This window comes from Hippoglossus hippoglossus, chromosome 7 (assembly GCF_009819705.1).
Source record: "Hippoglossus hippoglossus isolate fHipHip1 chromosome 7, fHipHip1.pri, whole genome shotgun sequence".
Lineage (NCBI taxonomy): Eukaryota > Metazoa > Chordata > Actinopteri > Pleuronectiformes > Pleuronectidae > Hippoglossus > Hippoglossus hippoglossus.
In genome coordinates, this window is record NC_047157.1 from 5,115,938 (window position 1) to 5,143,919 (window position 27,982).

Here is a 27,982-nt window from a genome sequence, read left to right on the forward strand (position 1 = left end):
CAGAGAGAGACAGATAACACACTGCCTGTCACAACCGTCCTCCCACACCTCCCATAACACCATAAAACACCATAAAAACATCTGGATCAACCACTGCTGGATTCTGCTCCGTCACTTTGAAAAATGCAAGTTATCAACACTCTTGAAATTAGATTTGTTTGTGTGTGTTTGTCATTGTTTCAATTTCTGTTTTAAGACAGCAACCCAGTGCTGTAATGTGATCTTTGAGACCCATCCACTCCTCCTCCTAAAATAGGCCCCCAGCTACACACACATACACACACACACACACTCACACACACACATGAGTAAGAGACACTGTACCACATTTGCACTTCTGCCTCTCTAAGTCAGTGTCAAATACTGTAAGTGTGTGTGTGCGTTTGTTTGTGTGTGGGTGTGCATGCCTCTGTATGAATTCTCCTGTGCCAAATCAGCTCAGAGGGACTTTGAGATTAAGCGGCTGAGCTGATCTCATTGACATTTTAGATTAGCACTGTCTGCAGGGCCTCATCTCTCTGTCAGCGATACAGGATTAAGATAGCACTTTGACTAAGGTAAGTCACACATGAGTGATCATTTCTGCCTTTGATCACCAATGCATGATTCTGCCGCCATGATTTCTCAACATGCATGTGGATTGTGCCCTGCAGCACCTGCTTCATACACACGATAAATCTGATACATATACAAGTTCATTAAAGGATTTTTAAATCAAATGTTAAGAGTTTCATTCAACTGCCATTTTACTTCTAACTCCAAGGCAGGATTGCATCCATCATATGTGTTTGAATCGTTATAGTTTTTTATTTATTCATGGGAAAGTCCCCACTCTGATTCAGCAAATCTTATAAATTATTTAACAGCTCTATTCCCTATAGATGAAAAACACACATAATAACCATGACAGAACGTCTACACTTTCTATGTTTGATTTTTGACTTGTAATTCTAAAATTATCAGCTGCTATTTACAGATTTTGGTATGGCTTCTTTTTAGGGCTAAAGAACAGGTGGTAGAGGCAGTGCTCAGCTCGCTGTTACACTCCACCCGCCTCCAGTCCGCATATTGTGTGTGTGTGTGTGTGTGTGTGTGTGTGTGTGTGTGTGTGTGTGTGTGTGTGTGTGTGTGTGTGTGTGTCTGTGCATGCATTGGTGTTACAGTCTGCAACTGATAACGTAAAAGCCAGATCAGGGGAGGCAGTTTATTTGACTGCCTATGTCCATGTCTATCTTCATGCATGTGCTTCCTCCTGCACACTGAGGATGATGATGGTGAGCGACGACTGTCTGGTGGAGTGTAAGATCGATGATGACAGTGATGAAGAGGATGGTGGAGGAGAACAGATGAGCACCCCTCCTCCTCCTCCAGAGTTTGCATCCAAAGCCCCGACTCCGGCGCCCAAGCCTCCGACCCCTCCGGCGGCCCCTGTTACACCCACACCCACCCGTCCTGTCAGCAGGGACCCTTATGGCATCAACAAGCACCTACAGGTTGACTTTATATATCAGTGGGATCTTTGATTCTGTTGGATTTTACACTTCCTGCATTGACTTTCATAGAGAGAAACTGCTCGATCTGCGCTCTTTTAAAAACTCCTACACTCTGTCCCTCCTTCTGTATTTGATATTTGGGATCAGTGTGTATTCTACAATGAATTCCTCCATAGTCAATGTTTACACATCACATCTTCCTTCATCCAGCTGGAATTCAAAATGACCGGCCAATGTGTTTTTATCTAAAGTCCCAGACAAAGTAATGCTCTCACAAGTTGTCCATTGTCCAAATTTAAGTCACAGTAGTGAATCAATTCAGTGCAATGTTGGGGTACTTTACTGCACTACGTTTGCCTGATAGCTGTAATCAGAAATTAATTTTAAAAGTAAGAAAAAATAAATACAAAATACAATACAAATCCTGTTTAAAACAAATTCTCTACTCAGAGCTCAGATGTATATTAGCTGATTGTGTTTTAACGTGATATCCACACTAAACCTCAGTTTCCTTTTAATCTCAGTCTGACGCTCAAGCAGGACAACAACCCAAAGTTTAGAGAAAACTAAATCCCCAATTCAAAATAATGAACTTGCGTTACACCCTAATATACCCTACATAAACGTATCCTGCATAGTGATAGTATGGCAGAGGTTCTTATCATTAGTCCTATAAATGCAACTAGTGCTGTGATCAGTTTCCTTTTGGCCTCTGTTCCCAAATACAAATCAAATCAAACAATAAAAGAGATCCGGATGTCATTTCTGATTCCGTTTTAAAATAAATTCTGACATTAGATGAATGAGTAAACTAAAATCATTACTCGATAAATAAACTTGACTTGACTCGTACCACTGTCTCGTTCCCTGTCTGTCTGTGCAGGTGGAGGTCAGCGATGTGCTGGCAGAGCCCGCTACTCCTCGTAGCATAGACCAGGTGTGGTTTTACAGCGTCACCGGCTTTGAGAAGGCTCGCACCTGGACGTACTGCTGCCTCACCTTGCTGCTCGCCGTGCCCTTCTCTTTCCTCTGTGGCGTCTTCCTGGCCATTCTGGCTTGTCTACACGTGTGGTACGCTGGGGCGAAAATAACACATTAGTCCCTCAGACGCTTTTTTTCACATTTCATCCTCATCCAAACCTCTCTGATATCTGTCACGTAAAGCAACAAAAAAAAAATTGTACTTTTAAATAGATCAAGAAAACGCTTGTGATGATCAAATCTAGATCCAAAATGGTTATAGGGTACAAGGCTCTGCTGGTGTAAACTTTCAGGCCTGCTGTTTGTCTGGCTCAACCCTCATCAGTATGTCACAGCAGGTATGTACGCTACCTGAATCACCTACTGCGATGGAATTGATTGGATTTGTTGAAGCACCAGCATCCTTTACATATGTCCTTCACTTCCCTGTAGGGGAGAATAGATCTAATAGCTAGGCTGCGTTGTTGAATCTACTGTAAAACATGACAGATGTGGCTTGTATATGTCTTCCACATGTTTTTTTCTCAACATTTCTCTCTCTCTCTCTCTCTCTCTCTCTCTCTCTCTTTCTCTCTCTGTCTCTCTCTCTCTCTCCTCCATCTCTCTCTCTCTCTCTCTCCATCTCTACTCAAAGTTCAGAAACAGCAGCTACAACACAAACCTGACCTTTGACTTCACTTTGATTTACTTTCTTAACAATTTACAAAATAGCATCTATTTTCCCCCCTGACAATGAGAGAGAGTTTGACAGTTATTTGAACCCCTCTCTCTCTCTCTCCCTCTCTCTCTCTCTCTCTCTCTCTCTCCCTCTCTCTCTCACTCCGCAGGTTTGTGGTGCCTTGCATACAGCTGAGCAACACCTTCCTGCCGTGCCTGCGGTCCTTGTGCATTTGTTCTGTGAATGTTTTCATCTCCCCCTTTTGTGAGTCTCTCGCCCTCTGCTGCAGTCAGATTGCCATTTCACTGTCCAACAAAGACTGGCATCAAATGGGGGACAAAGAGGCTGCACCAGTTTAAGAAGTTGCTAGCAGGTGATAAGTCAGGGTCACAGCATCATTGAGGGTAGGACTCAGACTCAAGTCTGACTTGAGTCCTGAATTCCAGAAGTCATAACTCGTCTTGGATGTGAGCACTGATGACTCAGACCTGGACTCAGGCATTGAGTGCATTCACACTCTGGAGAGGTCCCTGACTTTTCTTGGTTTTTTAATAACATTATAAAAGCCACACTATAAAACCTTTTTTTACGTTAAACTAGCAGCTTCGCCCTGAACACCTGTTCTTTTTCTACAGCTGCTTTCAAACGTGCAATGTACTCCGGTGAACCTCTGCACGTTCTGCAGAGGGGCTGTGTGTGAGAATGCAAATGTCTGATTGAGAGCCTCCAGACTTTGACTTTCTCCTTCCAGCCCACAAGAAAAAACTCAGCAGAATGTCCAGAGGAGCCCATGTGAGAGCACAGCAGGAGATTCTCCACAGGATTCACTGCGAGCGAGTGGGTGTGTTGATGACACTTCTTATCTGTGACGGATGCAAAAATGAAAAACATGGCGGTGCCATACATGTGCCAAATACATACATGTGCTGTAAACAAAAACACATGGTCTCTAGGGGGATTTCTTGCTGTGTTGCTCATGAGTGAAAAGCCAACTCTGGAGAAAGTCTGGACCCAATTCTGCAGACATCTTCTAGAATACATGTCTTAAAACAGCTTATAACTTTGGTGAGTGGGTATGATCTCCTATGAGAAGTGCGTAGCTGATGTAATACATTTCCAGCATCAAGTTCAAGAGTAATGCTGTAGCTGTACATCAATTAAAAAGACATAGAAGTCATTAAAAAACAATGTTAAGCCACAATATTCAGAGAGGAAACCTTTTAAACATCAGAAATTCTAAACAGAGTTTGGTGGATTTGTTACAGTGTAACTCGTGTGGTTCAGGAAGCAGAGGATCATGGGTAATATGCATTGTTCAGTTGTGTTTCAGTTCAGTGAGTGGGACTACGCAGTCAAAGCTCCTCTCAACAATGTGATAGGCTGTGATTTTCTGTGAAAACCACGTATTGTTCATATTCAGAGCCCAACAAAATTAACCACCATGTGTGGCTGCAGAGGGCGCTGTTGCTAAGTGAAAGTTACAGAATGTGGCTTTAGCTTTCGTGCAAGGGCAGGTGTTCACCTACAAGCTGATTCATGTACATACCATCACTTTGTTTTAATAAATAAAATATGCGCATAAAGATGTGACTATAGTTTGACTAGGACTATTCTGTTTTGACTTACAACCCTGGACAGAGTGAGTGGGATAGAGTGAGAGAAGTTTGTGCAAATTTGCATCTGTCTTTCTTGTTTTTAAACTTCTGAAACCTGGTGATGTTACTGCTGTTTGATTTGTTTACTATATGCAAAGATAATTCATAACAATTATTATTATCAATATTACTATTACTGTAACTTTTACACTGACTTCAGATGTAATTCTGCCAGAGTTGTATCATTAATAAAATCTATTTTGAAGTTTCCTTGAGGATTTCTGTTTTGTTTGAATAGACCTTTTCAACCTCAGCTATTTTGAGTAATGATAAACACGATTCATCATTAGTGATTAGTGATACCTGTGGTCTGTTTGTGGTCAATCAATAGGTGTTAGAGCTGACATTAGTTATTCAGTAAAAATTTGTTGGAAATATATTATAACTGTAATTATTTATCCATTTAGATTTTTTATATTTGCTTTTTGTAGGTCTTAGGAATTTGTTGCTTGTCTTTGTTTGGGATACTTTGTTTTTACCAGCATTTATTGCATTTTACAGACCAGAAATTAATACATTTTTTGAAAGTTTCACTCAATATTTATTTTAACTCAGGAATATATTTTAAAAATTGATTAATTAAATAATTTAACTAATATTAAAAAATAATATTCAGAACGATTAAAGTTAGTTTCAAACCTGATGGCTTTCCCCTTGTTGCATTCCACATTTGATTTTGATTTTGATTTCTAATTACCCAGGAAGATCCGGTATCACTTCTCTTTTGCCAGGGATCCCTGTTCAGAGGAATTAAGTCTTTGAATTTTTTCTCTAGAATTTATTTTAACATTAAGAAACAAACTAACAAAACAAAAACAAAAATATAATATAAAAAAAACTGAACTAAAAGAATAAACGAAACAAAAAAATAACTCCAACTAACTAAACCAAACCCAACCCAACTCACCCTGAATAAAATAAACCACACTAAACCAATTTCACATCAGCAGACTTATTTACATAAGTCGGTCCATATAGTTCGCTCGTTGCAGTGGGAGCTGTATTTTCCTGAGGTACGTGAAAGCGCATTCAATACCCAGCATGCACTTCGTCACCGCCATTTTTGTTGTTGTGAAGTGCGTGTAGCAGATCCACAGAAACAAATCTCAGTTCGAGTGTTAAACTCGTCTTTGTCTCAGTTCGTGAGTGAAAACTCGGTGTGCGCGAGTGTGGAAGACAGAGTTTCATCATGGCGCAGTACAAAGGAGCAGCCAGCGAGGCGGGACGAGCCATGCAGCTGATGAAGAAACGAGAGAAAGAAAGAGAACAGCTCGAACAGCTGAAGCAGAAGATTGCAGAGGTTTCTACATTCGTGTCCTGAGTTGTAACGTGTTCACCACCTATTCAACCCCCTGTCTGTTCCCCAGTATTATTAACCACTGTGGAGGTGTGAGGGCCGGCGACCTGCAGGGTCCGTGAAGTGCCCCCTGGTCCAGATAACTGCAGTGTTCCCCAGTGTGATCTGAAGCATCATCAGTGATATGACTGTGTGGTTACCTGTCTGAACGTCTCTTGTTTCCTCTCAGGACAACATGGTCAAGTCCAACATCGATAAGAAATTCTCAGCTCACTATGACGCTGTGGAGGCAGAGCTCAAGTCCAGCACAGTCGGTCGGTATCAACCCACCTGACACACTCATCAAAGCACCACACGTGTAGAGCCTGGAGAAACACAGGGACTGACTCAGAACGTGACCCACGTAGTGTCAGACATGATAAGTTAAGATAAGACAAGTATTAGTCCCACATTGCTGTCTCAAACTAAAACTAATATCACGAGAAGTAAAAAAATAGGTAAACATGCCATATAAACACAAGGAGATATAAAGAAACAAATGGAGTAGAAATATTATATGAAATGTAAACAGAATATATGTAATAATAATAATAACTTGAATTTATATAGCACCTTTGATGAGACCCAAGGACGCTTTACATGCGTCACTATGGACTGATGGAAAAAACGAAAATGAGCAGAATAGTGTAACAGACTGCACATGAGACATTGAATTGTACAGACAGAAATGAGTAATTGCACAACAAAGGGTTTGAGGATATATGAGTCATGATGGAGATGGCGTGTGCAGACGCAGCGACTCGGCTCTTTTTGTCCTAGTTTTTCTTAGTGAACTTCAGCTCAACTGACCACAGGAATGTTGAGACACATATGCACTTAAAAGAAAGCAGCAAAAGAATTACACAGTAAAAACAAATATTGCACTACATTTGTGAATAGTTGATTGATCTCCCCATGTGACTCTTGTTTGACCAGTTTCATGTGTCCCATGTTCTGATCAGGTCTGGTGACATTGAATGATATGAAGGCCAAGCAGGAGGCGCTGGTGAAGGAGAGAGAGAAACAGCTGGCCAAGAAGGAGCAGTCCAAAGAACTCCAGCTGTGAGTTACTACTTCCTGCCAGCATACTTTCTAATTAACCTTTTCTGTTCCTCCAGTACAGTTTCTGCTGTAAATTGAGAGAATTACAAGTGCTGTAAAACATATTGTAGTGCAGCTGGAGTATGGTTGATGAGTGTTCTTTGGCAGCAATCACATCTACACATACAAGAAAAAAGAAGGCTTCAAGGGTTTTTACTTTGGAATGTTCACAAGAAGCTCAAAACAAAGCTCATCCTTGGGGATCCCAAGGAATTTTCATGCCAGATGGGATCTATTGTCTGTTCAGTGAGTACTCGGTCTACCCCGGAGTCTTCTTCATGTTGGGCATTCCAGATATTCTCCAACAGAAGGCCCAAGAGGCATCAGAACTAGATAAAGATACTTAAACTCATGACTTGGAGCAGCAACTCACTCCCAATCTGAAAAATAGGGTTTCCGCTGGTAACATTTCTGCCTGGCGGCCCAGCACACCAAAATCTTTGCCACCACAGCAAAAATACAAAATCAATGTATTATCTAATACAATGCCATAGTGACCCTCGTCCTCCCTGCCCCCAGTGCAGTGCATGCATTACAGACGGCGTTGCATCTCTCTCCTCGCTCTCTTAGTTCCAAGCTGGGTTAGTTGGGCTCTGATCCAGGCTCTCCTCCCTTTCAGTAATAGCCTTTCAGTAACTACTATACTGCAACCTGAGCTTATGTAACGTTACACAGTTTATGGCTAAAGTTACTGGACTACCGGTAATAACAAACACTTTTCTGTGGCTGCACAATGTTCTGGTGTTTCTCAGGCACACCAAGAGTGACACACATCCCTGAAAAAACTCTAATAACTATATTATAACTATATCCCCAGGATCAGGACAGACGCACATTAACGGTCTGGTCGTCCTGTACAATGTCGGAGTCTCCTGTCGGAGTGTACTCACTCCCCCGCTGACCTGCGCTTACTTTACACTTTAAGAATAAACACCAACAGTAATCAGAAGTTATTAGGACCTGAACAGCACTGAAGTTTACTTTGGGTTTGTTTGATTCACTCTACAATTTATTAGGCTGCATTTAAACACACCGTGTGCACACAGTTCACTTGCCACACACAGCACAAGACGCGCACAGCCAGGACATCAGTGTTAAAGTGACCATAACGATCAGGATTCATGATCCAACATCGTTGACTAATAACTGAATTCATGTTATCAGTTATCAAGTTGTGAAGAGCGATAGAGATGAACACACACACACACACACACACACACACACACACACACACACACACACACACACACACACACAGGCTTCCCGCAGGGCATTGGTAGTCTTATATCAGAAGCCCAGAAGAGTAAAACGCTCCCCCAACCGGCCAGCTGTGCCTTCACTGTTGCGCGTGTTGCTTTTCTATTATTAAAAGATATGTACATTAAAACTTGCATTGCACATCCCCCTCCCCCAAACAGTGGCCTGCTGATGCATTGTTATTTCTGCCACTGCTTCAGGATCAGGGCAGACGCATATTATGGGTCCTAATGCCTGCCCAGGAGTGATGCTGGGCGGCACATTGTGACTGATGTTAAGCTGGATGGGCTACTGGCAGTACATCCTGGTGGAGATGCTGTGTCTCTCACCTCAGACCCTGCAAGGGATGCTGGGACAGTGAGCTTAACTCAAATTTATGAGCGGTAGTTCATTATTTTTGCTTCTGCTCCTTTGCAGCAAACTAGAGAAGCAAAAAGAGAAGAAGAGAAAAGAAGAACAGAAGAGGAAAATAGCCAGTTTATCTTTTAACCCTGAAGATGAAGAAGAGGAAGAAGAAGAAGAAGAAGAAGAGGAAAATGAGGAAGAGGAGGAAGACGAGCAGGATTGTGAGTACTTTTGTTTGGAAACACAGAACTGAGAATCTTCCCTGTGTTTTGTAAATGACTGCTTTGGTCCAACAGTTAAGTTGTACACTCAGCATTATACAGTACGATTAGTCTGATGTGGATCCATATGTATATTTTAAGACAGCTTTGATTTGAAAAGAAATAAATTACATCTTGTAGTTTGTACACTGGCTTTTGTGAGATTAAACCAATAGATATAAAATATGAATCAGGGAGTTTGTCTAATAGTTGTGTGATTTTTGTCTCAGATGTTCCAGCTAAGAAGAAGCTGGGGAAAAATCCAGACGTGGACACAAGTTTCCTTCCTGATCGAGACAGAGAGGTGAGTCAGTATGTGTGACACTTGTTTGAAACTTTTTCTTTATACCTCCGCGCCGGCGACAGCCAGCTGCCAGAGGCATTCCGTTTTGGGATTGTCCGTCCATCCCATTCGCGTGAACACGACATCTCAAGAAGGCCTAGAGGGAATTTCTTCAAACTTGGAACAAATATTAACTTGGACTCAACAATTAACTCATTCGATTTTGGTGGTCAAAGGTCAAGTTCACGGTGACTTCACAAAACGTTTTTGGCCTCTTGAATATGAAGGAATTTCTTCAGCTTTAGATCAGTTGTCACTTCCATGGAAATAATTCCATGGAAATTGGATTGGTTGGCGGAGGCATACAACCGTAGAGCAGTAATTCTAGTTTCTTAGAGGCAAAAATGCTTTTTGGTCTTCATTTCCTTAATGTGTTATGACTTAAGATTATTGCAATTCTGGTAATGTGATGTCTGAAGTGTCTCACACGGTGGCTCAGACCCTGCAGGAGCACTAACCTGCGGACACAATGTGACAGATCCATTAAACAGGGTTTCTACAGGTTCTTAAAATGTCTTAAAAAAAGTCTAAAATTCAGTAATCAGAATTTTAGCCCTTAATATGCTACAATATTAGATACTAGGTCTTCAATACATTTAAGTAGGTCTTAATTATGTTATTGTTCATATAATGCTACTTTAGAGCTTGGCAATATGCATAGTTTGTAGTTCTAGTTTAATGACCCAGATACTAGCATGTTGTAATAAAACTATAAACATGACCGACATGGAACTGATGACTTCTAGTCTGCAAACACCCTGGTCCTAATTTGTCTCCATACACTCGGCTTGGCTGTGGGAAGGTGTACTGTAGTTTATGAGATCCAGACCCAGAAACTTCCCACCCATCACGTCACTGGAACTCCGTGTTCAAGGAGCTTCTGTTACGCCAGCCTCCTGTTCAGATGTCAGCCCTCGCCACCCCTGCTGCCCCAGCTCCCTCTTCATCCTCCTCCTCCTCTTCCTCTCTTCCCCAAGCTGCACCTGCTGCGAAAAAAGTAGGATTCAGCCTCAGAGGACGGACGCTTTTCAGACCAGTGGACTGACAGACAGGAGAGGATGATGATGATGATGATGATTACACTGTTAACGATGAAATCTTGATTCATTTTATATAATGTATAATATTTGCGTCTCTGCCATCTCATAGTGCCACTAGTCTCGGTGCCGTGTTACTGTGCGTAAGTGAAAAAACTAAGAACAAAACTGGAAATACCAGACCCATCACTCAAAAGAAAAAACTAACCAAAATAAAATAACCAATAGAGCTCTGATATTTTCACTGAACTGGTTTTGTTTGCCTCTTGTGTTCAGGAGGAGGAGAATCGTCTCAGAGAGGAGCTCAGGCAGGAGTGGGAGCTCAAACAGGAGAAGATTAAAAGTGAGTGTCAGAACACACACACACGCACAGTTGTTGTCACTTACATTCAGTTGTGTATTCATCCACTGTCACCTCAATGCAAACATTCAGGCAACAGTGTCCCATATTTGACAAATGTCTCAGCTTTGGGGAATTTGTCACTTTCATTTTCATTTCATTTATTTTCAATTCTGTAACGCTGGATTCGCTTTATGGTGAGTGTATCTGATGCTTGGTGTCGGTGTGAGCTTCATAACGGCAACAATCACAGTTTCATGCTTGGAATACAGCATAAATGGCTTTGGTGCGTCAGGGCACGTGTCATGCTAGCTGTTAATGCAATGCTAAAGAGAAGTACACAGGAAATACAACCCACAACAAGATGAACACAAACCAGCTTCACCAGCTGCCTCCACCCCTGCTTTCATATTAACATGATTTGATTGGCTAGCGTCTGAGCATATGAAAAGTTTAGCTCTGCTCAACTTCTGCCTCATGCAGAGGAATGCAACAGAACCACAATGCAGTTCAGCAACACATGGTGTCACCAAAATCAAAGTAAACGTGCAGCGTTTCAGTTGACGCAAGTTGATGCGAGTTGGGAGTAAATACGTATAAGTTTAAATGTTGATTTGTTTGAAATGGCGCCACAATATCATCACTGATCATCACATAGTGATCGATACTTTTCTTAATAAGTTAAATCTTTCTTCAGAGCAGTGCATTCATCAGTCGTCCCGCTCGCTCTTTTCCTCTCTCTCTCTCTCTCACACGCACAAACACACACTGTGATTGGACACATGTGTAAATTCTGTCCGGGTAAAAACAACAGAATTTGTAAACGTGGTATTTGCATCCGTAGCCAGGGACTGTTTATGTTTATTTATCGCAAGTCATATCGTCATCGACCGGGGCGCCAAGCCATGTAACGCTTTAAAAACAGTTAAATAACCTTAAAATTGATCCTGTACCGGTAGCCAATGCAGAGATGCAAGAACCGGTGAGATACTGTCCCTCTTCCTTGTACCAGTTATAATAATAATAATAATGACATGATTACAGTGGGTGTATCAGTGCTTCATGAACATTTTCAGCACATTTTCACATTATAAAAACATAATAATGATAACTGTGATCATGTTGGTCACTAAAAGTGATGTGAAATTTTCATAGCATTTCATTTCCACTCTGTCTAACAGTGGTGTGTGTGTTTGTGTGTGTTTGTCATCAGGTGAGGAGATTGAGATCACATTCAGCTACTGGGATGGTTCTGGACATCGTAAGACAGTCAAGGTAAAGAATGAGGAGCTTCAACAATAGTATGTGGGAATGTGTCAGTTCGCCCTCTTTTTGCTGTACGGCCATGCAGTTTGTGTAAAGGTATCGGTGACAGGGGGAATTTATGTGAACATAACGGTTCACATTCCCATCATCCTTGTGTGTCTTTCTCCTGCAGATGAAGAAGGGTAATACCATCCAGAACTTTCTGCAGAGGGCGCTGGAAGTCCTCAGGAAAGACTTCAGTGAGCTCAGGTGAGAAGGTGTAAAGGAAAGAAGTGTCAAGTCAACATACATCATGACTATCCTTTATAACTATAGGTATTTCTGTGATTTCTTCCTCCTGCTGTTTGACAGAGCAGGAAATCCATAACCAAACAGACTAATCAGGAACTGACAAAATCAATGAACTACATCATCCCTCTCCGTCACAGTGTCATTTCTTATTTTACCACTTGGAGTTGCAATAGTCTGAACATTTATAACCCTTTAAACAGAGGCTTCAAACTGGAAAAATTTGTCTGCTTTCCTTCTGGAAGTGGATTTTGACATAATGTCAAACTTTATCTTTACTGGACTAACTCCTCTCCTCTGTGCAGGTCTGCTGGAGTAGAGCAGCTGATGTACATCAAAGAAGATCTTATAATCCCACATGTAAGTACTGTTTGCTTTGATGTCACAGAAGTGGCAAGAAAAAGTCATCAGCATGTAACACTTTTAACAGGTTTTAATCTGTTTAACACAGAAGCAGATACAAACATGTTTCACCCCCTGACCTGAGTGTGACTCTTATTTAATAGCAGCCAAAGGCCTACAGCTGATAAATAACTCAAATTATTATTATTATTGTTAATGTGGAGTTTAACTGGTCGCTTACCTGGTTGATGTGATAACATGGTGCGGAATGCGTCTTTGTATGACTTATTGTTGTTTTTTCTTATTGTTGTTTTTCCTTTTGATCTTTTTCTATCTACAGCTGGGTTGCAACAATGAGATTTTCACTATATGATAACAGTTTTAGAATTTATCTCAGTTTCATGTCATCACAGTTCATGGTATTTCACAGCAATTTTTATTTTTATTATTGTTATTATTATTATTATTATTATTATTAATCAATCACAAATTAAGTTAAGTTCTTTACTTAGGTAAAAGTACTAATACCAATATTAAATTCTGCATTTAAAAATATTAAATGTAATTCAATGTTTCACATTACTTACCTAGACTGTGGTGGCCCGCCATATCCGAATTTGTCCTGCCACAGTTTCTTGATAACAATATTATCACTTGGTTTGTGCAGCACTATTTGCCACATGCTCGCTCACGTAATGGTCAATAACGTTGTTACCGTGCATGCAGACAGTCAGGCCTCATAGTTTCAGCTGCAGTTGGTCCATTGCATGCAGTTCTTCCTCACACAATAACTTATCCTTCCCTCATTAGTACCTGTCACTTGGAACCTGTGCGGGTGATTTACGTGCGCATGCCTCCATAACTGCTAGAGATCTAAATATTTCTGTCGGGAACACTGTGTAATTGAATTGAATCCAACTACATTTAAATCATTATTGTGTACCTGCTTATTAACAAACAATGGAGATTGTGGGGTTATTTTTAAACTCTGAAAATAATGACAAATGCAATCACAGCTTCCCGAACCGATCATTAGATTAGAAGATAATTTACAGCTCTGTGTGTAACAACAGGACACTTATACTGCCGGTCCTTTCAACTCACACGCGCACACTGTCAGTGAAGACATTAAAGTAGATCAAGCCAGCTCTTTTGTTTGTGGGTAAATGACGCACAAATGAAAACATGAAAACTGCAGCTGACGTGCTGCTTCTCTGTGGGTTGATATGGTTAATTTTGTCTCTTTCAAGTGTTACATCGTGCACCTTTGATGTAGCTTCTGTTCATTATCAAAGAGTCATGGACTTGTTAGTAGAGACACACTCAGGTTGCAGTGGGATAATTAACATTCCTTTCAAGCTGTAATGGCGGTAATCGCTGTAGCTGATGTAGTACAATAATAGATTATCAGTCTTCTAAATGTAGCTGATTTTTGAAAATATTAAAAAACACCATCTTAAAATGTGTTTTAAAAAGTGTGTGTGTGTGTGTTTAATCTTTAGATTTCCTATACCCGGTGAGAGTCCTGGTTACTTTTATTAATTTAAATGGTGCACTTTACTTTTCAGCACCACAGTTTTTACGACTTCATCGTGACAAAGGCCAGAGGAAAATCAGGTCAGTGAACAATCGACATGTTGCATCTTGGTTTGTTTCTTGATGTTACATTCTGAAGTGCTAAGTCACTGTGCAGATCAGGGAATGATGTGAAGTTGGGTTTCCTGCCTTTTCCCATTTTCCACAGGTCCTCTTTTCAGCTTTGACGTCCACGATGATATCCGACTTGTGAACGATGCCACTGTCGAGAAAGATGAGGTGAGGTTTTTCTTTGACCGCAAGAACAGGAGAAAAATCTACAGATTTTGCACTTTTTTTTTTTTATGTGAACAAATATCAATCAAAGCTAAAAGAACCTGAAATGAACAATAGATGCTTATTATAATATTTTGGTCATTTCTGATTTTGAATGAAATCAGAAAAGGCTTTCCCTGCCCAGGTTTTACATATATATCTCTGAATTGAAAATTGAAAAACTCTTGTTTCAAATAAATCTACATAATCAATTATATCTTTATAATTTTAACTGAGAGTAAATTACAGCTTCAATAAATAATTAGCCTCTATAAAATAGTGGTGTACAAATCACAAAAGAAAATCATGAAGTCAAAGTTAACCAAGTTTTATTTGTTTGTTGCCTAAAGTCTCATGCAGGTAAAGTGGTGCTGAGGAGCTGGTATGAGAAGAACAAGCACATCTTCCCTGCGAGTCGCTGGGAGCCGTATGATCCTGAGAAGAAATGGGACAAATATACGGTGAGAATCACTTTGCCAAATGTTGGCTTCCTTCATCTTAGCAGTAAATCACCAATTCTCTTTGAACAGATGATTGAAGTTTTATTCTAGTCTTGAATCTATTTTTAATTCGGATTAAAGGACCATTGTAAACCAACTTTTTACCCGGAAGCATGCAGCTGTGTTTAATTTTAATAAAGTGGGGTAGTAAGTTGCACAAGACTATAAAAACACATTGTTCTTACACAATTGTTCATATAATATGTGACCTTACCGCAGCAGTGTGATGAGGCTGCTGAGTGAGTGTGATTTATTTTACTTCCTCCCATCTAACCAGTGTGGGTCCCCAGCTGGTGAACACAGTGGAGCATTCAGCTGTGCAAGAGCCAGATGTTTCTCTCAGGGGTTGGTAGAAACAAAACAAGCTAAAGGGACTGAATAGTGAACACAACTAAATAATAATGTAGCTCTTTAGGAAGTTTGTGGTTTAATGTTGAGTCTAGAGTTTGTGGAAACTGCTCCAGTGGTTAAAGCTGCAGAAGCCATTATAGCAATGATGTCTATAAGGTGGCAGCATGTAAGTAGCTCAGGGGAGTTATTGCCGTTCCCGACCTTTTAAACCTTAGCCCACATCTCTTATTCTTTTTCCAGAGATTGAAATAGGTCTGGTGTTTTGCTTGCTAGTGTCTTGAAACAACAGTCGGTGCGACTTGGTCTTTCGGGGCTTTGTTCATTAGTCACCCTGCTGGGTGACTTGTGTCTAAGTAATTTGCAAACACCACAGATCAGCCCTCTTGATCCACAACAACCAGGTTGGAAATGCTTGGAAGCACAACACATACTGACTGAATCAGAAACTTGAGTCTAGCTGGTTGAGACCTTCAAAGTTCTGCCCAGGTGTTCTTATGGATGGTTATATGGTCCCAGTTGGTCCTCGATCCCTGCTTGCACATAGCCACTGTCCTACTGCAACGTTCCTCTTCCACTACTCTGCGCACGTCTTCCTGAATCAAGGAAGAAATCAATGCAAGGTCTTGTGTAACCCAGCTCAACTTGACCAGCTGCCACAGGGCCTACAAGGATGACGTGTCTCAACCTCGCTTCTACCTGTTCCACTGCCTCCAGGGTCGCCACTTCCCTTCAGTTCTAACTGTGATTTTGTCATACAGGTGAAAGGAACTGGCAGAAGCTCACAAATTAGGATTTATTTTTATGATGCTTTGATATTTTGTCCATAATTTTGTCCATTCCACCCATTCTCTAATCGTCCATCTGAGAAAAAACCAGGCATCACACTGAAACAGCTATATACCCCAACAGAAGTGAAGCAACACAGTTTGTGTGACCTGTGGGACAAAAAGGCATGCAAAGAGGTTGTCGAAATAAATCAGAGCCTTCTGAAACAGAGGATGAATGGCTGTTCAGGTAAAGCGTGAGTGAGCGTGAGACCTACGAGAAAAGAGGTGGTCTAAAAGACAAATAAGAACATTCATCTTTGTCAAGCTGGAGCTAACATTCTTGAATCTAGGGAGGAAAACTGCCATGTTTCATCTGTAAATGACGGATCTGGACCGTTCATGATATTTTTATACGCCTTTTTATGCAGTTTTACCTTGAAATCTAGATGTCTTGCCAGTGGATGGTTATCTGTGAAAACAGATAATCATGCTGATGATCTAGCTGATAAACATGTTGCGTCTGTGCTTAATAAATGGAACCTGGCAAGGACTCATGAACTCGTGCCAAAATTATTGATTAAATTTGGGACCTACAATTAGCTACTTTAATCTGAACTTGTGCTCTTGCATCAGATAAATATGTGACACCCACAGTTGTTCACTAGAAAGAAGTCTTTCTGTTTTCTATAGCTACATTATAACAGAAGACCTGCGAACCATTAGCATCAGATTGGATCAAATGATTTCCAAGAAGAGGATGAATGGTTGGAGGAATAAGGGAACACTTAGCAATTCACTGTAATCTAATAGTATTATTTAGTTTGGACCTGATGTTGTTGGTCCTGTGGAGTAACTTCATATTGTGTTTCTTGTTTTTTCAGATCCGATAAAACGGCCACCTTCTCCAGCCTCTGGAAACGTCTTGTTTTTCATTTCCTTCTTATTTCCTCTGTTATACCATCGTTCATCTGTGCTTTATCAAGATTTTATACTTTTGATTCACTTTTGAAATGCTAATTTCCCCAAATGTATTTGATTTACCAATGCATTGTTTCCTGTGAAAGCAAGCCCACATTCGTGTGGACAAAGCCGATCAACATGTTCTATTGTCTGTGCTTAATAAAGTGAATCTGGATGGAACTGGCTGGACTCAAAACCTTTGATTAAACTTGGAACCTACACGTGGACGTTTGCCACTCGCTGAAGAGACTTGTCATCAGCCTGTGGGTTTGTGTGAAAATGTTTTTTGGGCCTGAGCTTCGAACATTATTAGATTCTGTTGAGGAGCTGAACCTGCCGTGTGCCTCCTGCTCCTAAATTAAAAATTGAAAAAAACTGAGTGATGCATAACTGTTAAAACATGCACAGCAAGTTGGCTGGGCTGCACCTCCACCAATAGCCTCGAGTCACCCCTCCCCTCTTAGTCCTCCTTCCTCCTCCTCCTCCCACGTTCCTGTCACTCACACAGCATTGCAGACGCTTTGACATTAGATTTCACTCTTCACGCCGAGCGGAGGCTCCTTCAGACCGTCCTGTCCAGTGAGTGAATGGAGTGTGTGTGAGTTTGAGCTCTGGTGCTGACAGTGTCATGCTGGCTGCAGCAGGATGTGGAGGTCAGCTCTTGTTGTGCTCCAGCTCGCCGTGCTTGGTCTCCCACTCTGGGCTCAGGACGATGTCACAGCCACTGCTTTCGCTCCTCAGGACTGCACTCTGGACTGCGTCCGCCAGGTAAGCCCCGGTTTCAAACCTGCTCCACATTTACACAGGTTCTGCTTTGTAGCAAGCTCATCTTCTGTGCCATCTACGTACATTGCATTTCCCTTGGTGGCGTCTGCTCTGCAGCTAGGCTGAATCTGTTTACATGGTGAGCTGCAGTTGTGTACATTAGAGGAGCTTCACTGCACACTTCTGCTCTGACAAAGAACCTGAACATTGTGTTTGTGGTTTCATGCCATACTAGCTGGGTTCTGTTATACAGTGTCTTGGGATGCTCATACAATTTAGAAAGGGTTCTTTCTATCATGCATGTTTTATAATTCCAACAATATATGCCTCAGACAGTTGCCTCGGTCTAACCCGGCAGATGGGGCTTTACATTGTATCCACAAACCTGCAGAAAAAATCATAATACAATAGAAATGATGTGTTAGAAACCTTTCTTAGGATAAATATTCTATTTGTTATGATTACGCCACGTAAAGTAAATGTATGGGGTGTAGTAGACACCAGTAATGACTTATATGTTAACTACATCTAAAATATATAATATGAAAATTACAATCACAGTTCCAATTTATACAATAGAGTTAAAGAGAAAATTGGTCATAGATTTGTATAACATCATAGTAAAATACAGAGAGGGAAGAATAAAGGCCATATTTACAGTATGAGCAATAGATTCTAAGTTAACGCTTCCCACTCTTTGCTTTTTGCTTCTGAATTGCAACAAAAACAAGTGAAAAAAATAATTATAATTCTTTGGTTGACCTGGTTATAGCCTGAAGCCTAAATCCGTGGGGCCCCTCCAGGAGCAGCAAGCTACATGTGAAGGGTCACGATGAAAACACCTGATAATCGGAAGAGACATGTCTCTGAGACCTATTTGTAACATGTGAATCAGAAATATCAAAAATCAGACTAAAGGTGTCCCCTGTGGCACATTAGCCTGGTCTTCCTGGGGTCTGTGTGCAATGTCAGGGAGGTTACTCCAGGCAGTAGAATATCAAACCCTATGGTTGGAGCTATTTCCAGCCCTCAATGTTTACGTTCACCAACAGATAATGGACAAAGGAAAATGCAGAGTTGTTGAACCTAAATGTTGGTGTGTGTTAACACGACAATCCCTTCTTGATAGACACACACTGTCACTTCGACAGCTCGCAAACTTCTTTAATATGTGGTGCAGCCGCTGAGTTTCGTATTAAAACTATTTTGCCACTGCTGACGTTTGTGATTTTTGAGGTCACCTACACTGCGATGCGTTGTGAGTGGAGGGCGTGTCATTTGTAGCATGCATGCTAAGCACGTGGATTGTGTTCTCTCATCTTCGGTTTGCGTGCCAGTAAGTATTTAGACTGCAGAGACTTTCTGACTGCCATTACCTCACCTGCCAGTTTAACTACCACTCTGTGAACACACACACACACACACACACACACACCCGAGGCAGATACAGTGTTTCTTGCCTCTCATTTTCTCCACCTGTTAGTCTAGTTATGGTCTGTAAACCTGCAGGGCAGGTTGACAGTGTTTATCAGGGAGGTGCAAGAAGTAAACCTACTTTATCTAAATACAGATACTAATACAACAATAAAGAAATAATCTATCACAAGTAAAAGTCCTGCATTTAAAAGTTGACTTATTGACTGGTTTCTGTGTTAAAATGATTGTGGTCACCCGTCTCCTCAAGCTGTTGCAACTAATTCACTCCTGTTATGATTCATTAGTGTCAGTGTGAGTAAAACTTGTGAAGACTTGAAACCTTATGTGTACACACACAGTATATTCACAGTGTATTTACGTGCAGTACAGCTTTGTACTTTACTTCTACTCTATATTGCAGAGACACTGTTAAGGAGATACTGTTAAATAGAACCATACTTTATATTTTGAGCGTAATGTTCAGAAACCGACCCATATTGTGTCTTGTTTTATGATTCACTCACTGTGACAGTGTTGTCCATCCAGGTTTGAGTCACTGATGTAAGTATGTGCAGAAGTTTGGAAATATCCAATATATATATATATTGTTTGTTCTTTACTTGGCTCATTATATCCTACAATCCTAGTTTTTTATTACTTGAATTATGGACATGCTCTTATAATATATGAACGTTAGGATATGATGGCTTCTATTATATCTCATATTTGAAATATTTTTTTTTCTAAATACTGGAGAGAATTTGTTATGGTTTAGTTACAAGACAATTTTTTTACTTCAAATATTTACAGCGAGATAAAGGCAAAATGCTCACACATTTTCTTGTTGTTTTGCCCCATTATAAAATAGTTTTGGCATTTTGTCATAGTGAGTATTCTGAGTGTTTTTATAATGGAGAAAAAAAATTATCGTGTACAAACTATTGTTGGACCTCCGAAGCTAAGGCCCTAAACAGACCAGCACCTGCATACATACTTCAGTACTTAGCCCTGAAGCAAATAACTAAAACATTCAAGTCTTCGTTTCAGAAATTGCAAAAGCAATAATCCAGGAAATTGTATAAATGGAATAATAATCGACAGAGTTAGACGTGAAAAAAGAAGAAAATACATTGGTTTAAGTGGAAGAGATTTGAAGCCGTGGGTGAATAGAGGAAATTATATAAAGTTAGACTAAAAGAAATACCTATGAGAGGATCCTGGGCAAATAAAAATAAAAGAATACTCGTACCATATATTGGAGGAGAAACACACACACACAGTCCTGTCTCCATGATTTTAGGGACCATTATTTTGACCAACATTGATTTCGTGGAGATTTACTCTAAACCTATCCATAGTTACTACATGTCTAACCCTAACTCTTACCTTAATCTTAACCTAAACTTAAACCTAACTTGGCCTTAAAACATGTCTTCACCTTAAAATGTATCTATTTACATTTGGGGCCTAGTTTTCTAGGCAAGTCCCCATAATGTGACTGTGTGGATGAAAATTAACATTATCTTTATCCATGGTCGTATTAATACGATATATCCAGTGTATTAAAATACACTGGATATTTTGTGATTGTATTTATTACTTTTTCCAATAGATTCATAAAAATTTTAATTTTTGGGAAATAAATGTGTAATGAATTTCACACAGATTTCAGCATAGTACTCAATTTGTTAGCAGCAGCAGATGGAAGGAGAATGTCCTTGGCTCAACTTTACACTCGACACGCATCAAATATTTTTTTTTGAAACGACATGGATTCTCTCCAAACATCTGACTTCACAATAGGCACAATCGAAGACCACAGAGCGGAAGTGTGCTTTCAGTTGTATTTCCGAGTTTTGAGGCAGCACTTGAGAAAGCTGTGATGCCAGAGTTCCCACTTGGAATTCACATTCTTGTGTCTGAACCAGATCTCCTTCCTCCTGGCAGCCGAACAGAGAACGTATTAAATCCTGAGCTAATTTTGACCATAATCAAATCAATTGACGTCATTCAGTTCACGCCCAAAAAACTGTACCTGTTTTTTGACATTGTGTTCATTCATATGTCTTCATTTTATTTTCCTTTCATATGTTTTATCTGTTTTGAAACTATTTTTTTTAGTGGTTCACCTGACACAACATTGACATAATCAACGTGTGGCTGCTTGGTCTGAATTCATGATCTCTTTCTCCTCCGCAGGGAGCACCAGGATGTGAATACTGCAGAATAACAGGAGCCGATATCAAGGAGGCGCTGGGTTTCAACTCCATCCAAGAGTTTGGAAGTAAGTCTGATAAAGACGGGCTGTGCCACAATGGCTAAATTACAGCTGGAAACCATGTCAAATGCTCCGAGAACTCTTGAGGTGTTGTTCACTTTGTACTCAAGGCTATGTCCGGCACCCCCCAAACCTCAAACTCCACGCTTCACAGCATTAACCTTGTTTGCACTTCATATTAGGATTTCAACCCAGGCAAGCCTAAGGACTAACATCAACCTTTAGAGTTGATGTGATAATATAAAGATCAACAACATTCGGTCCAACTGCATTCATGTCAACTAATCCAGTCATATTTATCTCAACAACTATAGTGGTTGGATGGTCATGATGTTTTCTAAATTCCCTCATGATCCCCAAAGGATGAACCCCACTGAATCTGCCTCTATAGTCAACAAGAGGTCTTGTGTGAAATATGTGTTGGATTGTAATTTAACGGAACATGGCACATTCCCATCCATATGAAGCTGTGGCTCCAAAATGTTATGTTTATGGTGTGGGAAAATATCTGCCGGCAGGGCAGTACAATTTCATTCGTCATCACTCCACCGGCCATTTTATTGGAAAACAGACTTGTTTCAAAAATCATTTTTGACTTTTTTTGACTTTTTTCTCTAGATGCAGGTGTAAATATTCCTTTTAGCTGTTTAGCTCCATTCACCACAACTCATTGAGAAGGAACTCGTTATTGCCCTGTTGGTGGATTGCAGCCAATTTCCATACAATAGGATTAATAGGGAGTTGTTGAATATAAGCAAGTACAACCTCACATGTCTGTAGTCTTAACTTAAATATTCTATTAGCTTCACATGCAGGTCCAGAAATGAATGCCTATACTCTGAAAATGTCCGAAGCACTTTGTCACTGTACGTATCTGTTTCTCCTCAGGTTGTATCCCTTGGCCATGCTTGGAGCTGCTAGGAGAAGAAGACCCTGAGATCTGTCAGCATTATGTCCAAGCGCCAAACGATGTGACGGTTGAATCTGTACAGGAGCCAAACCCCACCTCTGAGACTATTCTTGTTTCCTGGAAACCCAGTTATTATGGTGTGTTGATACAAAATTACGTCAATGTTTTCTTTCAAACCTTTCCAATGCAGTTCTCAAAAAGACACATACCTGACTGTGTCAAACAGATGTTTGGTTGATTTTTGAAATTCTCAGCCAGTTTTGTGAATCATTTATCTTGTCAAACATGAGGTACCTCCCCCTATCTCATTTACCACATCCAGTCTTGACATGCACAAGTGATTTCAGGTCTCAAACAGTGAGTTATTGCTGAAAGATAAAAGTGATGCCGTGTATCATGAGAATCCTTCAAAGTGTACAGAGACATTTGATTAGTCCACATATGAGTGAGGTGACAGTGTAACATACAGACACATGTATGTTAAAATCCTAACTGACCGTGCACTGAACTGGAGCAGCACACACATGTTCTCGATAATGGAGGATCTATGCAACTTGGATGATGGATTGCTGAATTTGTGACACTGATTTCCTTTGGTCCATTTTGTGTTTTCTGCAGGGATCGCCTTCCTGCGAGGCTTTCAGGTGACCCTCCAGGCGTTGGGAGGAGCTACTGTTGCCTGTCAGCTCTTTCTCTTCCACCGCAACGTCTCCCTCGTGGCTACACATGCTCAAAGGGTAGGAAGGGACCCCTCTCACTTTGGTCTTGGTTTCTTTTTATGTCTGGTATGCCGTTTGACAAAATGAACTCTTATTACGAAGACTGTAGTTCTTCTGGTTTATACTCACAAGAGGCAAATTTTGATAGTTAGATAACAGCTGTAGCAAAATAATAAGGGTTTACATCGATAATATATAGTGGTTTTATTTTTAATAGTTGAATGGATCCTAAATATTGTTTTGTGAAGGACACTGTCCTGGCTTTACACCACTTACCACTTTCTGAGAATCCTTTAGTTTCTGCTCATATACCATCCCATAAAGTTAAAATATGTCCTGAGAGGAATCAGCTATAGATTTTACGCTAGTAGGAGAAGCTGTAAAAGTCCCACAAGAACCTCCATTGGAGAACTGTTCATTCAAAACAACAGGCACAATGTACAATATAAAACAATACAGTAAAATGCATAATACATCACTGCTCAGATCCCCCCACACAAACACTGCCCGACATGCAATCCCTGTACTAGGTGGTAGAAGTGATGGAGGGGAAAGGAGCGCCATATGCAAACCATTTTGACAATAAAATCCAGTGAAAAGAGGATCACTGTGCTGTGTTTCCTCTGCACTCTGTTTAAACTACTGCTGCACGAAAACACAAACCGGATTTTCAGAGATTAGTTTGTCTATTGCTTTGAAAATGAAAAGAATTGATTCATCAAACAAGACAGTATTATAGTATCAAGCACTGCTAAGTTTTGTGTTTTATTTTGTATTACTCAATCATATGAAATATTAACCTAACCTAATCCTGTTAGATGTGTTAATCATAATCATAACCATCATAATAATCACAATCATAATCATAATCACAATCATAATCATAATTATAATAATCATAATAATAATAAATATTTACCTGTGTGCTTGCTTGTTCATTTATTTATTTAATAACTTGTCATTTTCCTCCTTATATTACTGTATATGCCCATTACTTAGATTTTTCACCTGTAAAAAAAATATGTTCCTTTACTAGAAAAGTGCAAGAGTGTTACGTCCAAGAATAAAAACACAAGTAAGCTTTGAAAAATTCAAGGCATAAACACTGTGATTATTATTTCTGAATTATACTACAAGTAGGGAGCCAATTACTAGGAAATATGAAGTAACTAAGACAATGAAATGTTGTTGGTTTTCAATTATCAAGTAAACTAAAAACTATATATATCAATATTCAAAAAATAATTGGGGAAAAATAAAAAACCTATTAAAAAAGACACACGTGGGAACTTATCATCCAGGCATCGATTATTTGTGGTTCAATTTGTATTCATACTATGGACACAAAAACAGAGACAAAACCAGTATTAGTATAGAATACAGAACAGAACATACGAAATCAGAGCATTTTAATACAGTACATTGAGATTTGACACGAGAGAGAACTTCTCTGTTAATGAAACATCCGTCAAAAACTCTTATCTCACTTTATCACAGATGAAAGTATGCACAGTGCTATATTTAACCACAACCAAGGTCATGACAGCTGCTGTGTTCTGAAGGTGTACAGGTCGGACCCTTTCCCCGGACTCTCCGTTGGGTCCCAATATGCTGTTACCGTCATGGCTCTGCCGGTGCCTGAGGAGTGGGAGAGGTTCTACAGCAGCAAGATCTTCTCCACACGCTGTAAGACCCATTTCAGCTTTAGGCCAGATTATCACATAAGACACGCACGCACACGCACACACACACACACACAGGCACGCACACACACCATGCTTCACCATCAGGAAGCATGTGTGGTCCAAACACTGGTGAATGTATAGTAATATGCATGTTATGGTTTTGCAGCTTGTGAAGAGAAGAACGGTCTTGAGCAGTGCAAAAATGGTGAGACTTCCTTATACTTCCCAAACAAAGGTTAGATGTATTATTTTCTTATGATCAGCTTCTGCAACATCAATATTTTTATGGTCTGCTTGTAGACTGGTATCCCACATATGTCGAGGTGCAGCAGGAAGGGACTGCCATCACCGTGACGTTTAACCTGGCTCCCCAAAACCTGGGCATCACAAGCTACTTCTCCCTTTGTTATGCAAACGGAATGCAGAACTACACAGAAATAACGCCTGTGGGTGGTTAAGCCTTCTGCAGCTTTATGTTTATTTTGCTTATTTGTTATCAATCAGTGCATCAATGCCATCCTTATTTTATTTCTATTCCAGACATATTTGATAATTATGTGACCCTATCTGCACTAACCATTTATCCATCTTCTGCAGAATTCTTCCAAAAACAAAACTCACCACAGCTATCAGCTGAATGACCTCCAAGAAGGAACCAATTACACTTGTGAGGTAAAACAAAATTGGATTATAGGTCATCTATACTTTTGACCTTGCATTTGATGATAATATTGATATGACAGTTGTTAAAAACGTTTGCTTTGCTAAGCTACATGTTTTAATTTTCTTTGTCCTGACTCAACATTTCTTGTAGTTTGACAAAATTGTCCACAGTTCAAGCTTCAGAAAAGAGAGAGGGCTTTGAGTTCAAGTGAAACTGATATCAATGACAATCTAAATTAGTGCCTGGTTGGTGAACATTTAGAGAATTTGACATCTGGAGTTGATGGAGAAAACATAGAGATCATAGGAAAGAGGTTATTTCCACAGTGTTTCCCATAGACTGTGGTGGTCTGCCATATTCTACTTTGTCCCGTGACAGTTTCATGAGGAACCAAACATTTTTTACACATTATAACATAAGGTATTTTACATTGTCACTCTGAATCTGTTGCGAATGAGAGAGACCTTTGTGTGCATGCACGTGCACCACTGTTACCGCCATAGATTTAATTCCGTGGAAACGCTGCATATCAGATGGCCATAGACACAATCCTAAATAAAAGCAAATCTTTGTATTTGTTCTCAAATAGGCAACTACTACCTAACATGTTTATAAGGTGATGTTGATGTTGTGCTTACAGCTTGTTATGTGGCGTCTTATTGGCCAAATAACCCTTTAGGTTCAACAATATCCTGTCAAACTAAAATTACCAAGGCCACAGATGAACTCAACATTTCTTGTGTCACAGATTGCTGCTAACGAAGTGGATGCAGTGAGAAAAGCTTTCAACGTTCAGGTGATGCACATTCACAAAGGTACTGCTCACCATTAAAGCAAATAAGCACATTTCCCAAAATGCCAAATTATTTAATAATTGTCGGTCAATGATTTGTCATGTACTCCCATTTTCCCCCTCCTCAGAAGGTCCCAGGACACACTTTGTCACTGCCTCCTTGGCTCTGATACTTCCACTGGGCCTGGCTGTGGTAGCCATTATTGCAGTCCTACTGGCTGCTCTCACCAGGAGAAAGCCTGAGCTGCAGATGAAGAAACGTGACATAATACCAGGTGCAAAGACAAATTCAATACATCATGTTTGTATTTCACTAGGCGCAATTTAATAAATCCAAAATAGCGGTTCATTTAAACCATGTTCATATCTGCTCTATCTTTTCCAATACCAGCAGCGTGTGAAAATGTAACCAGGTTTCTGTTTCAATGTCCCTTCAGATATCACCAAGCAATACCATGACAGCGGGAGTCAGGAAGAAATGGTATCATTACCCAGAAGTAGGCTGACCCCTCCTCGTCTTCTGATTTGCTACAGCAGCTTTGATGGTCCTGCACATGTCAAAGCTGTCATGCAATTAGGGGCCTTCATACAGAAGCACATGGCCACTCAGGTAGCAGACACGACATTTAAAGGCTTAATGTTCACTTTCATAAGGACCATCTAGGTGAGCTGTTCTATTAGATCATTTTGAGATGAAACTCTTTTTCTCCTTCCAGGTGTGCCTGGACCTGTGGGACTCTCTCAGCGTGGCTGAGGAGGGGAGTATGGCCTGGCACTGCCGGCAGATCCGGGAGAGTGACTTTGTCTTGGTGATCTGCTCCCAGGGCTTTAACCACAGATTTGAGCCTTCAGGCCTAGAGAGTGATGATGAAGAGGCTAACAGGCGGCTGAACTTTGGGTCCAACTCCTTCAGCTCTAATGCAGCCATCCAACTTATGGTAGAGGAGGTCTGTCGAGCTAAAGCCAGAGGCCAGGAACTGTCCAAGTACATGGCAGCCATTTTTGAGTACTCTGAGGAAACAGACATCCCCACTGAGCTGAGGCTGGTATCTCAATACAGGCTGATGAGTGACTTGCCGCTGCTCTTCTCCCACCTTCATGGAGTTGCTCTCCACAGACCTGGGGGTTACCTGAAGATAAACAACATCTCAGAGGGAGGTTTTGCCAAGTTGCCTGCTGGAGCAGCTCTGCAGTGGGCTATCCATGAGGCAGGACTGGCAATAGGAGGCAAAAGACATACTTCTGTGGAAGAGGGGGAATAAACACTAAAAGAGTCAAACTGTACACCCTGACCTAATGATAGCTCTCAGCCCAAGAAAGGAAAAGGTGGGAGTGGAGATAAAAGTTGCTAATGGCCCAAAACTTGCTGGTTTTGCATCTAGCCAGGCAAGATAATCTGGAAGTTCACAGCAGATGGTACAGATATACCTTTAAGCAATCACCCACCTAACCATCTCACCTCAACTGGGCTCCAGTGGCAGCAGCCATGCACTGTGACCTCTAATGTATTAATATGTTACATGTTAAGGAAGGATTTGTACAAAGAACATACAGTAATGTGTGTAATGGTCAGCAAAGCTAAATGTATTTGACATCTTTTGTTAATTTCAGTGGCTTTTAT

At 40.5% G+C, this 27,982-nt stretch overlaps 3 protein-coding genes across 4 annotated transcripts; all 3 read left to right on the top strand.

The window, feature by feature from the left end:
• Nucleotides 1-335: 335 nt before the first annotated feature.
• On the top strand, nucleotides 336-5,038 carry zgc:158296 (uncharacterized protein LOC791212 homolog). Of its 2 annotated transcripts, none has more exons than XM_034589929.1 (4): nucleotides 336-557; nucleotides 1,265-1,493; nucleotides 2,377-2,564; nucleotides 3,302-5,038. In XM_034589929.1, exons 2-4 carry the CDS (start codon nucleotides 1,266-1,268, stop codon nucleotides 3,489-3,491), a joined length of 606 nt encoding a protein of 201 aa, XP_034445820.1. In that variant the 5' UTR covers nucleotides 336-557; nucleotide 1,265; the 3' UTR covers nucleotides 3,492-5,038. The 2 variants fall into 2 exon arrangements, with proteins under 2 accessions (XP_034445820.1, XP_034445819.1); XM_034589928.1 differs by having other exon boundaries at nucleotides 337-557; nucleotides 1,000-1,493.
• A 787-nt stretch (nucleotides 5,039-5,825) lies between these two features.
• On the top strand, nucleotides 5,826-17,311 carry fam50a (family with sequence similarity 50 member A). The gene is made up of 13 exons (XM_034589924.1): nucleotides 5,826-6,087; nucleotides 6,314-6,398; nucleotides 7,086-7,185; nucleotides 8,899-9,047; nucleotides 9,317-9,390; nucleotides 10,743-10,809; nucleotides 12,020-12,081; nucleotides 12,245-12,321; nucleotides 12,666-12,720; nucleotides 14,271-14,319; nucleotides 14,447-14,517; nucleotides 14,904-15,014; nucleotides 17,053-17,311. Exons 1-13 carry the CDS (start codon nucleotides 5,977-5,979, stop codon nucleotides 17,059-17,061), a joined length of 1,020 nt encoding a protein of 339 aa, XP_034445815.1. The 5' UTR covers nucleotides 5,826-5,976; the 3' UTR covers nucleotides 17,062-17,311.
• A 307-nt stretch (nucleotides 17,312-17,618) lies between these two features.
• Nucleotides 17,619-27,718, top strand: si:ch211-207e14.4 (interleukin-17 receptor D). Its single transcript, XM_034589923.1, has 13 exons — nucleotides 17,619-17,899; nucleotides 21,512-21,596; nucleotides 22,479-22,637; nucleotides 23,119-23,237; nucleotides 24,782-24,905; nucleotides 25,071-25,109; nucleotides 25,205-25,350; nucleotides 25,502-25,576; nucleotides 26,317-26,383; nucleotides 26,490-26,636; nucleotides 26,799-26,971; nucleotides 27,078-27,651; nucleotides 27,682-27,718. The coding sequence occupies exons 1-12, from the start codon at nucleotides 17,777-17,779 to the stop codon at nucleotides 27,621-27,623; spliced, it is 1,803 nt and encodes a 600-aa protein (XP_034445814.1). The 5' UTR covers nucleotides 17,619-17,776; the 3' UTR covers nucleotides 27,624-27,651; nucleotides 27,682-27,718.
• Nucleotides 27,719-27,982: the final 264 nt, after the last annotated feature.